Genomic DNA, 22,281 nt, shown 5'->3' with positions numbered 1-22,281 from the left:
ACTATACCTTTTATTGATGTAAAAATAGAATTTGACTGTATATATCACTGTTTTTGTAAGAGCTGTAGTTTAAACTGAAAAAAATAATGAACAAATAATGTGTATGGTATGATGGTCTGCTTTTAGCTTCACAGATGGACACCATACGACATTGGAAAAGTAAACTGAAAGCCCACATTGTGGTGTTTAAGATTACATGGAGCTTTGGAGTCAGAGCCTCCTGGAACTGAATGCATTTGTATTACTCACTAGCAGTGTGACTGTAGATGTGATGTTTAACTTTGCTAAGCCTTAGTATTAACCATCTAAAAATACCAATAAATAATAGACCCCTCATAGGCATCTTGTAAAAAGTAAATGAAATGATGTATCTAACATCTTAACACTGGTACTACAAGTTGATACTATTACTATTGTTATTATTATTATTATTATTTGATGAGATTCAGGGTCAACAATGACTGTATTAGTTAATTTAATCTGAGATAGAACGAAAAAAAATGTGTATAATTATGTGTCTCTAAGCATTCCTAAGCCGTCAAAGAGTCAATCATTGGATGGCTCCCAAAATGATTTGCGTCTGTACTTAGAGGAATCATATCCTGCACTGAGGAAGGTAAGTGCCTATCCAAACCTTTCAACTGGCATCACGTAGGACACTGACTATGCAGTAAGATAGCCACATAAAAAAACCAGGTCTTCCCACCTTTGTTTTCTAGGAAAACTTCCTACCTACCCTTCAAGTGCCAGCTTGGTTACGTCCAACCTGCTGAAGCCTTTATGAACTCCTGTAAGCCGAGTCACCATCTTCTGTCTGTGATGACACATACCCCGCTGCCCTGGAGCTGTTGACCTGTCTGCTTCCCCCGCGAGACGGAGCTCATTCAAATTTATAAACCCAGAATTTTTTCACAAGGCCTGTCAAATTGGTTTGCAACTGTGCTTATAAATAAATGAAGAGTTTGACAAGTCACACTTGAGAAGCAGATTTGTCACTCCAAATCAGCACTTCTCGGACTGTGCTCTCAGGAGATCTAGAGCGTTCTGAGGGCGCACCACGGGCTGCTGGGAGGAAGCCAGCTCGGGGCTGCGGGGCAAGTGGGTGGGGCATGGTGAGGAGCTCTGGTTTTCCCTCCAGTACGTTAGCCAGATTGGTTCAGTTTTATACTGTTTTATGAAATGGGCTCTAGCATAAATTTCATTTGGAAGCAAAACAAAAACAAAAATATCCCCCTCGACCCCAACCAAACACAATTCTACAGTGGGGAAAAAAAGAAAAAAAGATAAAGGAGAATGGTAAATAATAGCCAGTGACTAAAACATTGTTCCGACAAGCCTAACTTCATTGTGAAGATATTAACAAGACTGACTTTCACACAGTTGATTAGGATTTTATTTCTTCAACTGAATCATAATTTCAATAAGACAGCAATTCTGTCCTTCCCATTTATTTCTATTGGTTAATTTTCCATATGCCCATCAGCGTCTATGAGGAGGTGAAAGTGTAACACATACCTGGAGAGCAAACATTTTCTTTCTAAGTAAGGAGCATTGTACTTTAAGTAAATCAAATAATCAGATCTCTCCTCAAAAGTCAAACTAAGAACAAAAGGTCATTTGTATAAATTGCACTAATAACTGACCTTTTCTGTCTATAAAATTATTGCTGTTGAATATTTATGTAAACTTTTAAAGATATAAATGTCACTCAGAAATTAGAAGCAAATACACTAAAGTAAGTAGATACCATTCCAAGGCCAATTGTATTCATATTTCCAAAAAGTAACTGAACTGAGGACTTATAGCTCCTCATCAGTGAGAAAAAATGAAGAATCAAGCATTTAATATAGGAAACAAAGTTCTGGGGGGAATGGAGATAAAATGAATTTTCTATTTTTCAAGTAACATGTTTGCATCAAACCAGTGTTTATCCAAGGGGTATTCAGAAGTCTCGGCTTCTCTTGAGAGCAGAGAGCGTGAATTTATATTAAAAAAAGCAGATTCCTCACCCCTTCTTCCTACCTACTGAGTGAAAATCTTGGACATGGCTCTGGGATCTGCATTTTTTCACAAGGATCTTATGCACGATCAAGTTCAAAGCCTACTGATACAGATTACAAATCCACAGCAACTGCACAACAAAGCTGATGTATTTCTCACTTTAAGATACAGTAAGTGCCAGAATATAAGATGCCATTTATTTGTGGAACTTCTTTGCTTTGTCATATTTGCCCTTGGTTTAAAGCTACAGGATGTTATTACCCATCACTAAAACACTTTAAATAGGGAACTACAGCAATAATATAGTCTAACCCAAGGCAGTGGTGTAAAAGAGCTCACACCCAGCTGGGCAGGCTGAGTTTAAAGGCAGGCTTTACATCTTTAATGAACTGGAGCCTTTTTCCGACCATGGCAGGCAGGTGGTTTTGCACGCATTGTGCTAAAGGGTCAGTGCTCCAGGCCCGTGGAGGCCAGTGGGGATAAAGAATAGAGGACTGGATGGCAAGAGGGAAAAATGAGGGCAAGACTGACAGGAGCACACAGGATCTTAGCTTGTTAAATCTTTGCGTGACAGAGGCAAGAGTATCAGATGCTCTTGACATCTTCAGCATGTATTCCCTTGGAAAGGCTCACCTTAACAAGGCTCTCAGGAGTTGAGTATGAACAATTTAAAATTTTATTACAAAGAGGCAGCACAGAAGGGAGATTGTAATAAGCCTGGCATTATGCAGACTGTCATTCTTCCTTAAACATGGGAGCATATGGTTCATTTGCCTATTTGATATGCTACCTGATGTACTAAGCACTATTACATTAAGTAGTTGGTGATACAAAATAAAATTAGGTTTATTTGCTTGTTCCATTAGGAAGCTTTGCAAAGGGGAGGAAGAGATAGAGAAATTTGCTTGCCGGTTGCTACATGGTGGTTAAAGTTGCATTGAATAGACATGTGTGGAGGGGATGTTTTATTAAGGTTTAGCACTTGGGGGTAAAGGTAAAAGAAAAAGGAACTGTGGTAATTTAGAAAGCAGATAGTGAAAGATACATAGAGAAGGGTCAAACAGGAAGGGGACATCATATGACTGGCTCCCTTCCATTCAGGCAGATGGACCCCCATTAGCTGATGCCCTACAAGGTAAGATGTTCGTGAAAAGCCTCCAAGGAGAAAGTGGAATTGGAGCAAAGTGTTAGGCAATGGGCTACGTAGTGAAAGGAACCACTTTGTCTCGCTCATTTAGCAAAGAGTGGAACAAAGACAAACTAATTTTTATTCTGTTCATCTTCTGTGTCGCTCTGCTAAGGAGTTTCAAAAGGTCCTCCCAAGGGTACATTTTTACTCATGAAGAGAATAAAGATCAAATGACTTGCTCAGTAACCATCAATTTTTTCTTGGCACAGAGAATGCCCTGTTCCTTTTTTTCATCCTTCTTTGTCTTCGCTTCCTTCTCTCTTATCTCCTCTTCCTCTCTCCACTGATTCACTGCCGTATTTCAACTCCCCCTAGCCCCTTCCCACAACTGACTATTGTGTTTAGGAGGGAGGTCTCAAGGTGTTGGAGTGCCATGCAAATGGAAGTGGGCCTGCTAAATTTTGCGCTCGAAGGCAAAAATATTGAATAAGCACCACTACTAGATTCCATGCTACTTAAGGGGTTCATATGTTCCCATAAGGTACATGCGTTGTGTCAAGGGCCCAGGGCCACACAGAGTTTAATAGGATCATTATTAAGAGATAAAGCACACAAGATTCATGGATTTGAGAAGGTCTGTTTGTAACTCTGCACCCCCCTTTCTCTCTGCATCCCCAAGTGCATAGAGGTAATAGAATTGGTTCTAGGAAGTTCAGCAGTCCTCTTATGTTAAATTGAGGAAATATGATCATGTTCTGAGACCAACTGCCAAGGGACAGAACCTCTACTTTTCAGTTTGATATTCAGTGAATTTCAAAGTATCTTTGTATTTACCTCTTTGAGATTCCTAAGGTGAAATTGATAGAAACATAACCCTATATAACTGTGTGACAACAGTGTTCCTCAGAAATGTATCTGCATATGAAAAGAAGTATCCTTTAACTTGGAGATATATAAATGATCTGATATTCTGCTTGACATATAGAAGGTGCTTAAAATGGCTCTTTTCATTATTAATGACCATTTGTCTGATATATAACTGGATTTTATTTTACTTTGTTTTGCTTTATTTTATTTTATCTTAGGACGTGAGAGAGAAATGTGGTGGATCTTTTCTTTTTCCGATCTTTTCTTCTTCCGAGGAAGAAATGTGGTGGATTAACTTATGAATTCAGCTATCTTTCAATAATAGGAAAAACACCCTATATCTTATTTTTATTGCTCAGATATTGTTTGTGCACTCTGACCAAATATCAGGTGATTTAGGCGTTGTATTTAAGGCTGCTCATCAGAGGACAACTTGGAGCTGTCTGTCCAGCAGGTTAACATTTACTATTAAATTCAGGAGGTGAGCCCTGAACAGGCAGTCAGCAGTCACTGAGCACAAGGAGATAAATCTAGTAGGTTTCTGTCAGTTCACTTGCTAAGTGGACCCACAGAGAAAAAAAAAAAAGTGATTAATCAAACTTAGCAGATGCGTAATTGATTCCCTCAATTGCCCAGAATGCCTTCCAGAGATAAGCTTAATCTGTATTCATCTTGACTTTCTGTGGTCAAGCTCATGGTTTTTACCCTGGCTGATAGAGGTAAGACTGTTTAACTGGGATTTACATAAAGATTAGGATCACAGCAATAAAGGCAGCCCACGACAGGAGAGTACACAGATCACCCAGCCTTTCCACACATGCTGTCTTTTGAGTCTCATACAACCAAATGGAAGAGACAGGTACTATTTTCTCCATTTTTCAAGTGATTTAACTGAGGACTACTGAAGCTAAAGGACTTGCTAGAAGTTAACTATGTGAGAAGTAGCGTTGGGACTTAAACCCAGATCTTCTGACTCCCAATAACTTCAAAGAAAAACACTTTCTTACAAAAGGATAGTAGGTGTCACGTTTTTGACTAACTTAACATTTTACTCACAACACCTAGTATAGTATTTGAAACGTAGTAGGTGTTCATTAAATATTTGTAGAATGAATGAGCTGATCATGGGCCTATTAATTACTAAGTTTTTGGTTTAACTGTAGAATGTCTTTAAGTCAGGTAGATACAAACAAAGCAAAGTAAATTTTTAACTTTCATTGATTTAGCAACACAGAAAATATTTATTGAATGTCTGTTATGTCCCAGGTTGGAGCTGGCTGCTGGGCCTATCATGGTGAAGGAGAGTGGTGCTCACTATGGTCTTGCTACACTCCAGCTGCTGGGGCTTTCTAACCTCTGAATTCATCCAATCAGATCATTTTGGCTGTTTTGATAATTTACAGCAATCATCATGTCTGGCTCAATCACTTGGTCACCTGACAAAATCAGTGAACTATATATAAAATTATAACTGTGATAGTAGCTGCAATTTTAACCTGGCACACTAATGTTTTGCATTGATTTCTAATATATAATCTCTATTCTGGCAGTCACTGCATGGGGATAGTGTTTAAATAAATCCAGAAAACAGCTACCTCAAAAGAATAAAATACAAAAAACAAAAACAACAAAAAAACTGAGAGTATGCTAGTGGTTTTATCCAAGGTCAGGCCACTCATCAGTGATAGAACTGGAATCAAAATCCCTGTTTTCTAATTTCCAAGGCAGGGCTCTTTGCAATACACCCCCATTTTTCCCCACAAGAACATACCTTTGCTACTATTCAATTTAGGTGCTATTGCTAAATGACTTGCAGCTCCAAAAAGAATGAGGTAGATGTCATAAGACCATACCTTCCCAGCAGGAAACCAGGCAGCCCTTGGACTCTGTAATGTTATCTACCTATTTTTAGTTGTAGGAAAACTCTTCTGCTTTTACAGCCTTCCATGAATACAGGCACTTATGAAAGACAGAAATCATAAAATAGTCAAGACTTCAGTTGTGGCACACAGGCCAATAAGAAACATGTTAAATTAATCTCAGAACTGTTGCTTGATCTCAATTACCAATACATGAATTTAGGTTAAATCATGTGAAAACAGCCCTTCAAAAAAAAAATAATAATCACGTATGTTCTCCATTATCTGTTGAGTGGAAAAGATCTAGCAACAGAGATGGGCAATTTGGCATAGAGTCCAAGCTTTATCATTTACTACCTAGGTGATGTATGCTGTCTCAATTCATGTAAGAGTGGAGGGAAATTGTCAAAATGTATATATTGCCACTATTTTTTTTATCAGTAGGTAATATGGTAAGATTACTTTGAATAGGCTTCTTTAGAGTCCTTTCAACCATCTCTAGGTAGTTACACTTTATTGGAAGCAAGAGTTAGTGACAATGAAATTTCAAAGTAGACAGGACCGTATAGAAATTTTATAACAGAAAGTAAAAATGTGCATTTTCCCACATGGGCATTTCCAAGGTCAAGAACTAAAAACTATTCCTACTTGGAATCATTGTAAATATTTAAATTGTTTTCCATATGTGACGCTTTAAATCTTTCTATGTATACAACTGTGTCATGTTTTAACAGAGGCATGAGAGGGTAGGAATTATATTTATTTTTCTATTTAAGGGAAATAAACAGGCTGGTGTGGCATTTAAAAATGTATATTGGCACTCAGTGTTCTGTCTTTGAGTTTAGGATCTAGTTCTATAAAATTCCTTCCTTCTTTCCTCCCTTCCTCTCTTCTTTTCTTTTTCATCACAACTCTTAATTTTTACCTTCAACTTCTTTGGAAATCCCCATGATTAGAAGACAAAAAAGCCATTAGGTCAACACAAACAGAAGCATAGGTGCTGCATTTCCCGGTAACCAGCATGAAACCACACACTTAATGGAACCAGTCGGGTCAGAAGGCAGTAGAAGAGGGGACAGGATAGAAATCATGCAGAGACACAAAGTCTCACGGAACTGGCTGTGTGACCTTTGCAAATCACTGCTTAAGGTAATCTATAACTGGCAGAGATATATGTCTGTAATTACCATGTACTTCAGGGCTTAACTTTTTTTTTTTTCCATTTTTTTTAAGACACGTGTTCAGGAGATAATTTTGTTTGTTTATTTTCTTTTGTTGAAACTTGAAATGACGTCTTACTGCAGTGAGAGAACAGAATTACAGAAGAAGCATCTGTGAATAGAAATCACACAGCTCACTCCTTTAATTGCAGTGAGACAGTGCTGCATCTGATATGCTATTAGTGACCCTTCAGAGGCTAAAAAAGATCCCAAATTCTTTCTACATGGGGCAAAATAAAACATAAACCTGAAAAGCCATTTTAAAAGCAGTTCCCCTCATACTCTCAATTCTTTTTCCTCTCATTTTTTTATTTTATTCAAATCCTCCTCTTCCTCCTCCCCACATACGCTGTGTTTGAGTCTTTAAAGGTTATAGACAGTTAACATCAGTCATTCCTGCTACTTAGGTGAGGACTTTGAGTCACTTTAGGGAACGAAATAATCAATTTATCTCAACTCTCAGTACAGACCGCATAATCAATTTATCTCAACTCTCAGTACAGACCGCTGTACAAGAGATACAATGGTATCTCTTGAGTTTTCCAGTTCTACAGCAGTGTCTTCAAGCTTCAATTAGATTTCAGGAATCAAAGAGGAAACACTTAAAAGGAATCCCACGTCCAAAGCTGTTGAGAATACTTGCAATGATCTCCTAGGCTGTCTACACAGAGGAAGAAGTCCAGTCACGACCAGGGCAACAGATTCCCCTTCATCTGTCTTTTCTCCTTAGCTGTGAAGCTTCTGTTCTCCATCTCAAGGTATCTCCTCCAGAAGAGCTTTTCTCTAAAGCTGGTGACACCTTACATATTCGCCTTTTTTTGACACAGTCATTCATTCCACAGATATTTATTGAGCTTGGGTTCTATGCCAATGGCACAGGGCATGTAAAGATACATTTGACAAAAATCCCTGTCCAGGGAAAAACTTCAGTGTAAGGCTATAGGGCTCACTGGAAACAGAAGACGGTAAAGAGAGTGCCCCAGAAAGGTCTTTCTCTTGTATAAGCTTGTCATGTCAGGAGAGGCTCTTCATGGCACTAGATATAACCCTGATAGCACTCTATACAATCAGCACTGTTTGTTTTAACCTCCTTTTCTCTCTCCCTTGACCACAAAAGCAGTCCTAGATCAGAAATAACAAGATGGTGTCCCTGCATTCCAGCCTTCGGGCATTTTTATTGGCTCAGAAGATTCAATACCAACACCCAAATTTCTAGTTTTTCTTGAAATGTTGGAAGTTCTACAACCCTGTCTGAAGCTCTACCCTCCCACAAAACAATGTCTGCCTGGATTTGGAGTGACTATCTCGTTTTGGTGTAGAACTCACTCTCCAGGCCATCACAGCCTCGTCTCATAAGACTGGCAGACTGCCATTTCACATCACACTTGAGCTGTCCTTTCTTTTACCTGGTCTGTCTTGTTCATTTATGTTACCTGCCTGATCAGGTATGCATGTGAGTTAGTAATACGTATGATGCCTACAAGGAGCTCACTGAAACATTTTGACATCTTCAACACAATGGCTCATTCCATTGCACATCTGATCACACAGTAACACACAAGGGTCATTACAGTAGAACTCAACTACCGACTAGTCATCTCTGGGTGTACAAGGTTCTATACTACAACTCAATGAAATGTATTCCAAATAGAGGAAAACACCTGTTTTGCTCTATCTAAACTCTCCTAGAAAACATGCCAGTGCTGATCTAGGATTTCTCAATCACATCCAGAATAGAAGGAAACCTCTCTTCTTTCTCTACAGGAACCTCTCTACATTTTTTTCATGTGGTGAATTCATTTTGTCATGGGGTGAACACCTGTGTGACTATTTAAAAACCACAACACCAGGTGTGTGAGTATAAGTGTCTCTTTTGTGTAATGCTCTTCTCACTGATTTCTCAGCAGGCTGGGTCAGGAAAAATCTTCAAGTTGAATATAGAAAAAGGTCTTAAATGATTTTTAAAAATATAAGTACATGCACGAAATATATTGCAGCAAAATTACACAAACAAGTCTTAAGTTTATAAGATTCTTTAGCTTTTGTTATCATGTGGAAATGTTTGGCATCTGTGACTACCCAGTCGTAAGTTTATTATAAGGGAGAGAATTTTAGAAGACTTAGATTTCGAAGATACTGTACTACAGAATAGTTCAAACTATAACAAAAAAGAGATTTATTTACCTTTTGCTTTGTCTCAGGCTCGCCATTCCTCTTTTCCAGGAGATAGTTGCCCTAGGAAAAGCATTTGGCTTGCATTCGATAGTAATATCCCCACCAACTTGAACAACTGAATTTTTTTTAATGGGATTTTTAGAGAAATCAGGAGCTGAGGCTAAAAACAAAATTAAAAACAAAATTGTTAATTCTCTCACTTAATTAACATGTGGTAATGTGATGATGTGGTATACGAGACTAAATTTAATATTTGTACCCAGAGCTCTTTTTCAAGCTATTTGCTCAGGCTGTTCTGGGGCCAGTTAGCAACGTGGCATTTTGGAGTTCTATTTTTATTTGAAAAAGGAAGATGACAATAGATACCACCTCAGAATTTTACTGTGGAGATTAAATGAGATAACATCTGTAAAGAAGTATAGCAGACTGCCTGGCACAAAGTATGTGTTCAATAAATGTAATTTATTTTTGTTTTGGTGCAAGTCATTGGAATTAACAAAAGCCAGTTGGATTGGGGGAAGAAGCAAGTTACAAAGAGTCACATTCTTAACAGTGTTTAAAATAAAGAGGGTGAAGATGGTTCCATAAGAGACAGAAGGGATTTGAACCCTGATTAGGGAAATCACCAAATCTATTCCAGTTAAGGTAATGATCCTAAATGTGAAATGTAAGATAGCATTGAATTAAGTCAGGAATACTCTATTACTATGTCAGATTTCTTCAGGCAAGCCTTTAACCAGCAAAATGGAAATACTCTGCCTTCTGTAGAAGCAGGCAGGCTGAGCAGAAATTAAAAAAAAAAAAAAAAAGTCTTGGTCAGTTTCAACTTTGTCCCCACTCAATAAATGCTGAACAAATATCAGTTCATGAGAGTGAGAAATTATTAGACTGACTGGATGCATCTGAGTCTTTCCAGCTTCATGAATGTGGGAACCCATGTATCCAATCCCCATCCCTAGTCTAAAGTCTAATTGAGCTGAAATTCTCTCACATATGCCATACTCTTTTGTTTCTAGGCATTCCAAGTATTGTTTCTTTGCCTTTCCACTGACCTGTGCATGCTTTTGCTTTGGATCTCAGCTTAAAGAGAACATCCTCAATTTAGGGTTATATTCAACTTGCCATGAAGTCTGACAACAGTTACTCAATTATTGACCATAATAATCATATCTTTAAATTTAGCTTTCTTTTCTTGGTGAAACTAGAGGTTCTTTGAAAGTAAAGATCACTTAAGTATTGATAATAATATTTTTAGTGCTTAGTACACATAAGTGTTCAATACATAGTAGTAGTGATTCAAAGAATAAACAAACAAATCAATGCCCATTGTCCATAAGCTCATGAAATCTTGTCTCTTTGCCTGATCCTTCCTCTTTTATCTCCTTTATTCCTACCATGAAGAAAACTTTGTGGTAAAACACACTAATGGGTTATTTATTGTAACAGACACCACTGAGATTATCATTCTCAAACTGCTTCTATCAATTTTTCACTATAGGGACTTATCTGCCCAGCTTTCCTTCAGGTCTGGGTGGCATCGTGGCAGAGTTCTAGCCATCAGCATAAAAGGATTTTATTGTAAGGATGCAAGGCAATTTTGCATTTTCTAATGAGAGGGATAGATTTGGTCACTTTCGTCCCTACCTTCCCCTTCTCCCTTAAGTAGGGACTTTATTTCTGTAGCTATAGCAGTCATCCCCTCGAGACTATAAGCATGAGGGGAAAGTATAAAGGAGAATATCATCAATCACAGTCCCATGGCTCAGCTACCAAACCTGAACTTCTTGTTAAGAGAAAATAAATACCTGCTTAAATCATTATAAATTGAGATTTTTTTTTTGATTGGCAGATGAAAACTCTTTTTTTTTTTAACTTTAAGAGAGAGAGAGAGAGAGAGAAAGAGCATGAGCAGGGAGGAAAGGGAGAAGCAGACTCCCGCAAGCAGGGAACCCAGCATCGGGCTGGATCCCAGGACCCCGGGATCATGACCTGAGCCGAAGGCAGACACTTAACCAGCTGAGCCACCCAGGTGCCCCAGATGAAAACATTTCTAATGGATAATTTTGAATTGTACTCAAAACATCATGTGCTAGGATCAGCTTTGGAGGAGACTTTTTCTGGTTTGGATGTACCCAACAGTGGGCTTCTCTGGAAGCCCTAATGTACTGCTCAAGTAGAATAATAATTATCACCCTGCATTTTTTTAAGTTAATTTAGACATTTCCCATTATTTCAAGGTAAAGCAATCTCTAATTTACAGAAAAAAATTGGATTCATATTATGTATAATCATAGCTTGCTAAAATGTCATTTTGAATTTTTTGGTTATAAATGAATGACTTACCTAATACTCTCAATTCTGCATTTGCATAAATTATCTGATATTTGTTTTCTGCCGCACATTGGTAGACACCAGAATCTGACACATTCAGCATAGTTATGATAAGTGTCCCATTTTCTATTTGAATTCTTTCCTAATAAAAGAAAAGTCATGTAGAAGTGCTAGTATGTTAATGTAGGCATTTTCTTAACCAGAATACATTATTAAACATTTGTGCTTATCTACAAGATGGGATATTTTGGTGTATGAGAACTGATGTTTATGAAGATGAAACTTAATATCCTGCAAGATTCTGAGCAGCTTTTTGAAGTTAAAAAAAGAAACATCCTTCATATAATTTTAATGGTTAGTATATTTTATGCTATCTCATTTCTTTGAAAATTGGCATTGTCTGCATAGAGTGTATATTACTGTTCTGTTATATGGTATATAAAATAATTTGGAAGATTGTACCATTCCAATTATTCCAGAAAATATGTTTAATAATAACGTTAGACATGAATATAATGGTTAGAAATTCCCTTGGCTTTCCATCCTAAGGTCTCCAAAAGACTTGAAATGTGATGACTTGATAATGTTCTAATTGAGTCATAAGTTGGAGAAGCTAAATTCTTTTCTGCAGCCTGCCATAGTATGCTTAAACAGCCAAAATCTGTTACAGAGTCCCATTTGGCGGATAGAAATACATTTTGAGTGCACATAATGAAATAGTTTAATAGAGCAAATATAATTTTAAAAAATATTTCAATATACTTATTACCATCCTTTAAAGATAATAAAAGTAGGCTGGAGGAAACAGAAAATGCTCTATGCAAAAGGTATTCAGGAAGAAAATTCCACTAAAACCAAAACGAAGAACAGCATTATATTCAGCTTCTAAACACCAGATGTTCTTTGTGTCCCTAGCTGTGCCTACAAGTACAAAGTAAGAGGGAGAATTAACATAATTATCTGGATAATTTGATGAAAAAAATCTGTCTCATTTTCAGTATACTGTAGAACAAAAGTACAATTCAGCCTGAAAACTGTGGATAACTGCCTCAATTCCTCACTTCCTATGGGTTTAGGGTCATTAGTTTTCAGGAAAGCAAGATACTAGATAATGTTTAAGAGCTTGGATCCTGGAATCAGACTACGTTTAGAATATAAATTCTAACATTCACTATCTACTGTGTGACTTTGGACAAGTGACTTAACCTCTCTGAAACCGATTTTCATCATCGATAGAAGAAATAATGCTAGCATCTTTCTTATAAAATTGTCATGAGGATACACTAAGACAACGCATGGAAAAATATTTACACAGGACCTGGAGCATACAAGAGTTCAGCGGATGTTAATTATGATGATGATAATGATGATGATGATGATGATGATGATGTTGATGATATGTGGATGTGGATCTATCACTGACTAGTGTGTGACCTTATGCAAGTTGTCTTCTCTACCCTTAATTTTTCTCATTTGAAAAATGGGGATAATATTAATATCTACTTTGAGTTTATTTAAGTATTATATAAATTAGTATATATGAAGAGTATACTACATATCCTAACACCTACTAAGTATTCTATAAACATTTGTTGTGGCTAGTAGTAACAAAATTTCCCTAGGAGAATAGGTGAACTTTTAATATCAACATAGATACTTACCTCTGGATTGAGGCGTTCACCATTCTTTAACCAGGTGTACCAAGGATTTGGCTTTCCACTAGCTTTGCATTCCCAAAACAAACTGTCATAGATAGACAGGTATGTATTTTGGATTTTTTGTTCCCATTCTGGTGGGGCTGTTTCAAAAATAGACAAGAACAACTACTTGGCAATTATCCAAAATATTGTGCAAAATTCCAAGGTCTGTACAAAGCAGAAGGACAAGGCCTACTGGGTCCAACAATGCTGCAAACACATGATTTGGGGGAAGGGAAATGCAGAAGCCTCAATGTGGAGCAAGGGAAATCTTGATATAAATATCAGTGGTCCTTTGGCATAAGACAAGTATTTGCCACTTGTCATTTTGATGTACCTTTACAGCAACTTGGGAGCTGTGGAAAGATGTCCAAATGCAAAACAAGGCCAGAGAATAATTTCATGGTAAATATTAGTGTATAAGTCAAGTTAGAAAATGTATACCAAATCTGAACCCACTGCAGGCAAAAGACCCTTGATTATATTTGGTCTGAACTGTTCTAAAAATAAGTATATCTATATCAGACATAATTACAATTCAAATATGAGCCTTATCACATTTTAGTAGGATTACAATCCAATTTTTTTTACCCTAGATAAAACCTTTGACAGGCAATGAGTACTGAGGCATTTATATTAAAGTATTATTTTGGTATAAGGTGGTATTATCCTTACTACCCTTGACAGAAACAGGTGGGGTATAGATTAAATGTTTTAAAACTAATATTTCTTCCATAAAGATGATATGGGGCTGCTAAGCTGTGTCATTTAACCCCTCTCTTTTATTTAGGTCTGTCCTCAGATATGTAAAAGTAAATGAAATTTCCTTTAGAACTGCAAACTATTACAGGCTAGATGTTTTATATATCTAATTGCAGTTAATTCTCCCTCCAATGATTTGTAGAGGATTTTTGCAGAGGTGTTAGGTAACCTGCTCAAGAAGACATAATCAAAAAATACAGAAGCCAAAATTTGAACCCTGAAAGCAGAGCCTAAGTCAAGGGGTTGTGTCCAGGTTGTCTGTTTGGGAATGCCAACCCACAGGTAAGGTGTCAGGAAAAGGAATAGTCACCAGGGAAGGAAAGAGGCAATGCAAGGATCAGTTATTGAGTTGGCCACCAAGATGGGCCATTGTTACTCTTGCTTCTGTGAAGCTCTAAGGGGTCTTTACAACTGCCTACCCAGGGAAAGGAAGAGGAAGCATTTGTTCACTGTTTCCTGCCCACACTCATTCAAGGGTGGTATAGGCAGTATGTATTAGCACATCCAGGTTGTGTGTGCTTAAGTACTGAGTAAGCTCTTGAGAACAAAGAAACCTGGAGGGGGAAACAAGATGGACTTCGTGTGGTACCTGAGATGAGACTCTGTCAGGTTACACCTACAAAACAGAGTTGTTCACTGTAGCAGTGGCTGAAATAAGAAGTGGGACTGGGAGTCTTTGAAACGTTATACAAGTACAGCCAACTTCCCGGGTTTTCCCACTGCAACATTTGCTTCCACTAAGATAAAAGGTCCTTTAGGGAGCTGGCCACTGAGAAGAAGGAATCATGATGTCTCACTGTATAAAAACTAAGCCTGGGATTACCATCTGTGGAAATCAGGACAGCTTCCAGTTATAGAACATGCTCATGATAGGTTTAAGGGACAAATCAAGGTAAGACTAAGAAGAAGTGGATGCGTGGGTGAAATTGAACCATGTTTCTGAATATTAACAAAATTTTATAATTTGTAGAGGATTGTTTAGAAATTGTCTTAACATATGTTTGACCTGGGAGAAGGAATTCATACATAAAATTCATATAGCTTATAAAAGTTTGAAATATATATGGGTTGTTTAATACAGTAATTATACCTTTAAAACACATTTATTTCTTTAATATGTAAATTCTCTGGATGTTTTGGATTCTGAAGACCAAAGTTTTAAATCTTCAACTACATAGTAAATGCTTGAAAGAAAGGACTTAGGATTTCAGGTCAACTCTATGGGCATGGATTTTAGATTTTATTTTTTCCCCATTGAAGGGTTATGGAAAGTCACTTAACTTCTCTGAATAAGTTTCATTTCTATAATGATATTAATGCTTTAAAAATTTCTTTTGGAGGTTATCAAGACACAATATAGAGGGATAGGGTTCTGAATTATAACTTAAACACAGCAATATAATAAAACTGATTCTTTTCTTAAAAATTTCAGGTCTTATGCAATTCTCGGGTAATTGAGTCAATTAATTGCTCCTTTGGGAGCACAATGACAAATAAATTAATAGGTGAACAAGAAGCATAATATTTGTCTTATTGACCAATTATTCATTATTACTCCACAAAGGCCATTTGGACTCATTAAATGGCTAATGACATGTATTCCTACCTCTTATTGTTACCAATTACATGAATTAATATTTGTAAAATCCGTTGTGTAAGTTAACAGTTTCTGTAGAGTTGTGGGAGAAGGCACTTTATTATTGATTTCTGGTTTAAAGATACTCTCAGTTTCTGATAATCATTTAGATACACCTTTACCTATTTAATAGAAAAATTGAGTATCTATTAAAAACAAGCCAAAGCTTTTAATACTTTGGTGCCACTAAAATACTTCCAGTCACATCCTTACTATTTTATTTACAATGGATGTTAGATTCAAAAAACTGTTCTTTAAAAATAAGTGCGCGCGCGCGCGCACGTGTGTGTGTAGCAACAACTGTAGAGGAATAATCAGTAGGACATCATATTCTATATATAAAAAAGTACTTTTCATTCAAGGTTAAAATAGGAAATTCTAAAGGAAATGGAAAATAAAATAACAAAGGCACAATATGTTCTCCCCATAGGATACTCAATTGCCATTCCTATGAGGTAATTACAATACCATAGACTTTTCCAGTTATGAAAAAAATATATATTTTCTCCAATTACTTTATCATTGATTGTAAACATGTCACACAGAAACATGTTACATAGAAAAGTATTTTTGGTCATGTATAAATACAGTCTTAAAAAGTTCTCCAGTATGGATATATTAAATTTAACAAAGAAGTTAAGAATATCTTAAAAGCACCAAACATTCTGGTAATTCTGGGGTGTATTTTATGGTTTGTTTGATGTAAAAAAAGAAGCAAATTTTATGCAAGTGTGTATTTTGGCTTGGATAAAAGAAGACATGAAGACAATTTTTATATAATATATGCTTTCATTTGAGATTCTGGTAATTGAGACAAACATATATTTTAAGTGAAGTAATGACTTTATTTTTCTATTATCTACATATGAATAGGATAAAATCTGGAAAATAGAAACAGATACTGAAAACTACCATTCAGTATTATGTTTCTCCTGTCATTTTCTCCTTCTTTTGTGAATTCTACTTAGAATTATAATTAAGATTGTCATGGGCTGTTGCTGCACGTTTTGTGGGAAATGTATTGGATTCTATGGTACTTTGTGTTTTAAACTTTTATAGCTTTAACGTGACACTGCTGATACTTTCAAGGCAATTATAATAAACAATAGCATGCAAAGACCATGATGGAATTAAAGCTATATTTTAAAAATGGTCATTCCCACCTATCCATCACTGTATTAAACATCCTAACTAGACATGTGTCTTCTTTATTTCTCCTATGACACTTCCACAACATGCTAATGACTTTCACTACTTACTATGAAGGATATTACCAAATATTTCATGTACTTTTTGAAATTCTATTAGCTTACCATAGAAAATGAGTTGACCCTTTGCAAGATTTCTTCCTCGAAGGTTGCCTGCAATGCACTCATAGAAGCCTTCATCTTCCTGTTGAAAGTTCGGGATTTCAAGAATAGCTTGGGATTTGCTGTACTTGACTTTCCCTGGCAACGGGTTTCCATCCAACCTCCTCCAACTAATATCAGGGACTGGACTAAACAGTTATACCTCATTAGAATAGAAGACGATTTAGTCTTTATGACACCAGGATAAAATAAGAGTGTCCTTAAGAATAATTCTCAAGGAAATATTTTCCATCTATTATATTGTGACTAGTTTTCAGATCATGCAATCATTCACCATTCACTCAACCAGCAATTTATAACATTTTATTAAGTGCCTGCCATGGCAAGTCATGGTGCTATAATCAGGGAATAAATCGATGAATAAAATAGACATGTTTTCTGCCCTCAGGTTGCTTAAAGACCAGTGGAGAAACATACAATAAATAAATAATAAAAAATAATACATTTGTAAATTGCAGTAAATGAAACAAAGGAAATGGTGCAGAAATAGGAACAAGATTTTATCAATGTAAATATGGTGGTCAGGAAATTCTTTGTAAGCATGTGACACTTAAGAGTAGACCAGCTTTTTCTATATTTATAGATTCTAAGACAAAAATACAGATTCTTCTATAGTTAAATTGGTACTAACAGATAACTGAAGACATATGTGATGGGTGATCTAGATTATCAAGAGGGACCAGTTCTATGTAACAGACCTATATAATTGGGAGTATAGGTTCCTTGATTTTCAAAAGAATGTACTCATTTTTACCTTATCCAAAACAAAAATAACAACAAAACCCTATAAAAGATAATTTTACTTTGTGCCCTATTCCTGTTAGAATTTGTGGAGTTCCTTTATTTATAGGTTTAGCTTAATTTTTATATCTAATACCTTTAGTCTAATATGAGTATTTGTTAAAATAGCAAAAATATACTTAAAATATCTGAATCTAAGTGCTAACAATAAGGGACGAATTTAAAAATTCATGGTGAGAAAGACCTTGCTTCTTTCTCAGATACAAAGAAATGCAGGCTATATTTAAAGTTACAGCAGGAAAGTATTTCCTAATAAATCAATCATTTGTAATATCAATCCCCAATCTATTTACATGAACATCTTTCCTTTCCTACTGTCAAGACATTCTTCACTCCCTTATAGATTTCCAGATGAGTTAAATATTTCTATTCTAAATATATTTTAAATTAATAATAATAATAAAAGTGAATCATTTTGCAAAGCCAGATTGTAAACTTTGTCAAAGATACAGGATTTCTTCAAGTCAACAAAAATAATGCAGGAACTATCCAGTCAAAGGCAAAGCGGTTGACAACGATCTGTGGAGTTTGAGCAGTAAACTGCAGAATATTGGTGATGGTGACTCAGTAGAGGCTTCAAATAAAGCAAAACTGATGAAGTCCAAGGAATTTTTTTATTGGCAAATAATGATGATCCTTTTGTGCGAATCAAAAATATACACAATACAGTCATACATGTGCTCACATATATTTGTCAGAAAACATATCCTCCAACCACTGTGTGATTTGTCTATTTTTCTCAGAATTAGTATATGGTTACAAATGTAACTTGAATTTTGTTAAACACAAAATAAAATCATTATTATGATAAACTTTAGTTTTTGTCCTTTTAAAAAGCCTTGCCACTTACCACACATTTAGGTAGACATTTTAGTAGAATGGCATATTCCTGCCAACAATTAACCTCAGATAACTGGTTTTCTTATTAGTTCATATTATGGAATACAAAACTATATAAATAAAAATGAAGTTTTAGGAGAAAATTTGTTCACATAGAAAGATCTTCACCAAGTCTGGTGAATTTCATAGTATATCCTTATCATCCAAATTTTAAAAATATATATAGTGCGTATGTGAAGATAGTAAGAGTTATTATCTGTGAGTAGTAAGAATAGTAATGCCTTTAATTTTATTCTTTCTGCTTATCTCTATTTTCCTACAAAAGCATGCATTACCTGTGTAATAAAAATTTCTAAGAAAATTTATTTACAAAGAGAAAAACAGAGGCTCTGATACTTGTCTACATTCATGATCCTTTGTTGTTTTTTATGACAGTGTATCTCTGAGATTTATGACAAATACATGCAAAGTAACCAACTACAAAAAGCTTTTAACCTAAGGGATTCAGACAAAAAAAATAAATACATCAGTAAAGACTGAGTATATTTCCCATAGTTATATCATAGTTCTTTATTTTGATTATGAAGACAAGTCCATTTTTAACATCAATAAATATCTACATCTGAGTCAGTCTGATTTAATAATAATAATTGTAATAATAGCACAACAAAAAACTACTGCATATTAAACAAAAAACTATGTGCTCTGTATTATATGTGTGTACAACATGCACAGATAATTTCATTCACTTTTCCTACAAGTAAAGGTAGCCGGGCTAGGATCTATTTCCAAGTTTCCTTGCCTCAAAAGCTATGTACTTAATCATAAGGCAACACAGACTCCACAGCTCTTATAAGATAATCTTCTGGTAGCTTTAGTATTTGTGGTCTTATAAGTGTAGATGTCCATTTTAAGTGTCTAAATTAAGTGGGGGCAAAAAGAACAAGTCCCACCCATCCCAACTATTCCGACCTTCCCCCAAAGAACTCAGTGATAACAATGAAGTCTTTCTGGATAAGCTTTTTTTCCCCAAATGGATGAATGGTATATCCTATAGAGATACAGATGTACAGAGATACACCTTTCCAGTAGAAGTAATGCAGCAGAAGACGTCAGTTCTCTCTCTACCTGTGTGCCTTCTGATCGCTTAGCCACCCCAGATTCTGAAGTGCTATTACCCTGGACAGTTAGTATCTGTATCTCTTTGTTGACAACTCCCCCCAAGCTGTTGTGGCTAACTTTACCTTCACAAAGAAGGAGGTGGAAGGAGCTAGGCACAGAGACACCCTGGGAGGGCAGCTCTTCTTAATCGACGACTGACTGGGTGCTGAGGTACAAACAGCCCAGCTCCTTGCCGCTGACGGCGGGACCTCTCTAGGGTGTGATCTGCACTCTCTCCAGAGCTCCCCGACAGGACTGAGGCGAATTTAAATTCTTCTGAATTTTGCATGATACCGTCCCCTGCTTGGCCGCTCTCTGGTCTCTGACCTACTTCTCCATTCTCTTACGGGTTGTTTCTAAGAACGCGTCTATCAACTCACTTGCAAAAAATCACCCCTTCAAGGTCTGCTTCTTGGAAAATCCATTCATCAGAATTCCCAATATGCTCTGGCCCTTTTTCTACTTTAATTACAATATCAACGGTAAGGAACCCTTAAATAATTCTCAGTATGGCATGTTCATGGAGCCATTAGACAGACATAGAAATGGTATTCTGTGGTATTAAACATCAGTGGGATACCAGAGCAAAACTGAGCAGTAAAATCCTTGTGGAAAGCCACGACTGTGGAATGCAAGGTCTGAATTACACCAGAATAACAGCAAAAGGCAAGAAATGTTGAAAAGACACAAGGTTGAACAGAGACAGGTAAGTTTCTCAATTAAAAAAGAACATCCACTAGATTTTTTTTTCTTACCTCATTTGGTGTTGGAGTGATAAGTCTTCTTCCATAAACCATTTAATTATGAAGAAGGTTATAAGACTCAGTGTACTGGCTTCTAACCTAAGAACTTTCAATTTTGAAGAAGGGTATAAGAATTAGAGTACTGAATTCTCAGTCTTCAGTGTACCCATGTTTGTTTGGTTTTTGTCTGTATTTTGATTTTCCTTTTAAAAAAACCAGTGCTTCCTATCTTTACCTGATCTGATTTGGCCATAACTCATCTGATTTGAATTGGGAAGACTACACCTCAGGCTTCAGGAGAGAGCACAAGATTCAGGTCTTGCCATTTGAAGCAGATGCACTATACTCACTGTGATTTGTCAACTATGGGAACCAAGGCAACCTGTAAGAAATAACTACACTCAATTCTGGGACTACATTTGGAAGAACTGTTGAAGGGAGGATCTTTCTTCACTGTGGTTTGCTCGGACAGTGTAATAGAAACTTGGAACTTCTAGGCAATAATTTTCCACCAAATGGAGTATCTTTGCAAGCCAAAGTTAACACAAAGGAAAGAAACCTGGAATTCTTCACATGCCTAGACCAAGTCATGCCTGATGCCCACCACACCCAAATCTCTCTTGAACATTTCTGTAAGTCCATACATCCTTTGCTTTTTCTGTTTTGACTTAAGCTTGTTTGAGTTGTTTTCCCACTGCTTTCAAACCAATCCTCCCACCAAAAAAAAAAAAAAAAAAAAGACTCGACAAATAGTTCTGAATGTCTGGGTCTAAATGCTATCTATGTGATTGAATTATACAATATGGCGGATTCCCTCTGGATACTACATTTTGTACTCTATATACTAGAATTTTCAGGGCAACTAAACTATCAAAAAAAATCACTCACACATTTTGAAAGTTTAAAAAAAAATAGAAGTCTTATCAAATGTATTTTGTGACTACATTTGATGTTAAAATTACTAATAGGAGATAAATCAAGCAGTCTTATAAGAATTCACAGTTACTAATTAAATGCTGAGATTTTTTTCAGATTTGTTATGTCACTGCTAAATATGAATGCCATGATCCTCCTGATTATCACTGGTAATGTGATATATACAGACAGAATAAATGCAAAACACAGATTACATAAAAATGCATCTGCATTTTAATGAAAACTTTCCATTTTGTCCTGAAACTTCTTATGAAGATACTAAATGAACTGCTTTAGATTTCACACCCTCTGTCTTTTCTGAAGGCATCCCAAATGGACAGTGGGTGGGAAGAACTGGAATCTACAAAAGATGAAATTATTTTAGTAATGAGCTTCAGTTTTTAAAGATTTTTATTTATTTATTTGAGAGAGAGAGAGAGAAAGAGCAAGTACATGAGTGGGGGGAGGGGCAGAGGGAGAGTATCTTCAAGCAGACTCCCTGCTTAGGGCGGAGCTTGATGTGGGGCTCCATCCTATGACCCATGAGATCATGACCTGAGCCAAACCAAGAGTCAACCGACTGATCCACCCAGGTGCCCCAATCAGCTTTAGTTTTTAAATGCAAGTTCATTTTTCTAAGGCATGCCATCCTATGTAAGTAATAATTACAATTACAATAATAAAACTATCAGAATACTATTTATGCTTTACAGAGCAGAATGTAGCTCTTATCAGCTATATTTTGTTCCACCTTTATAGGCATGAATTTTCTCA

The 22,281-nt window shown here is 36.2% G+C and overlaps 1 protein-coding gene across 1 annotated transcript in view; it reads right to left on the bottom strand.

Moving 5' to 3' along the window:
* CNTN6 (contactin 6) overlaps nt 1–22,281 on the bottom strand; it is a 273,227-nt gene that overhangs the window by 57,143 nt on the left and 193,803 nt on the right. The window contains 4 exon segments of the mRNA XM_073901777.1: nt 9,261–9,411; nt 11,595–11,724; nt 13,244–13,380; nt 16,991–17,175. Of these exon segments, the coding sequence (XP_073757878.1) occupies nt 9,261–9,411; nt 11,595–11,724; nt 13,244–13,380; nt 16,991–17,175 (603 nt within the window).

Source organism: Callorhinus ursinus, unplaced genomic scaffold, assembly GCF_003265705.2.
Source record: "Callorhinus ursinus isolate GAN/ISIS: 27379988/994484 unplaced genomic scaffold, GSC_fseal_2.0 scaffold15, whole genome shotgun sequence".
NCBI classification, from domain to species: domain Eukaryota; kingdom Metazoa; phylum Chordata; class Mammalia; order Carnivora; family Otariidae; genus Callorhinus; species Callorhinus ursinus.
This window is presented reverse-complemented; position numbering and strand designations above follow the sequence as displayed.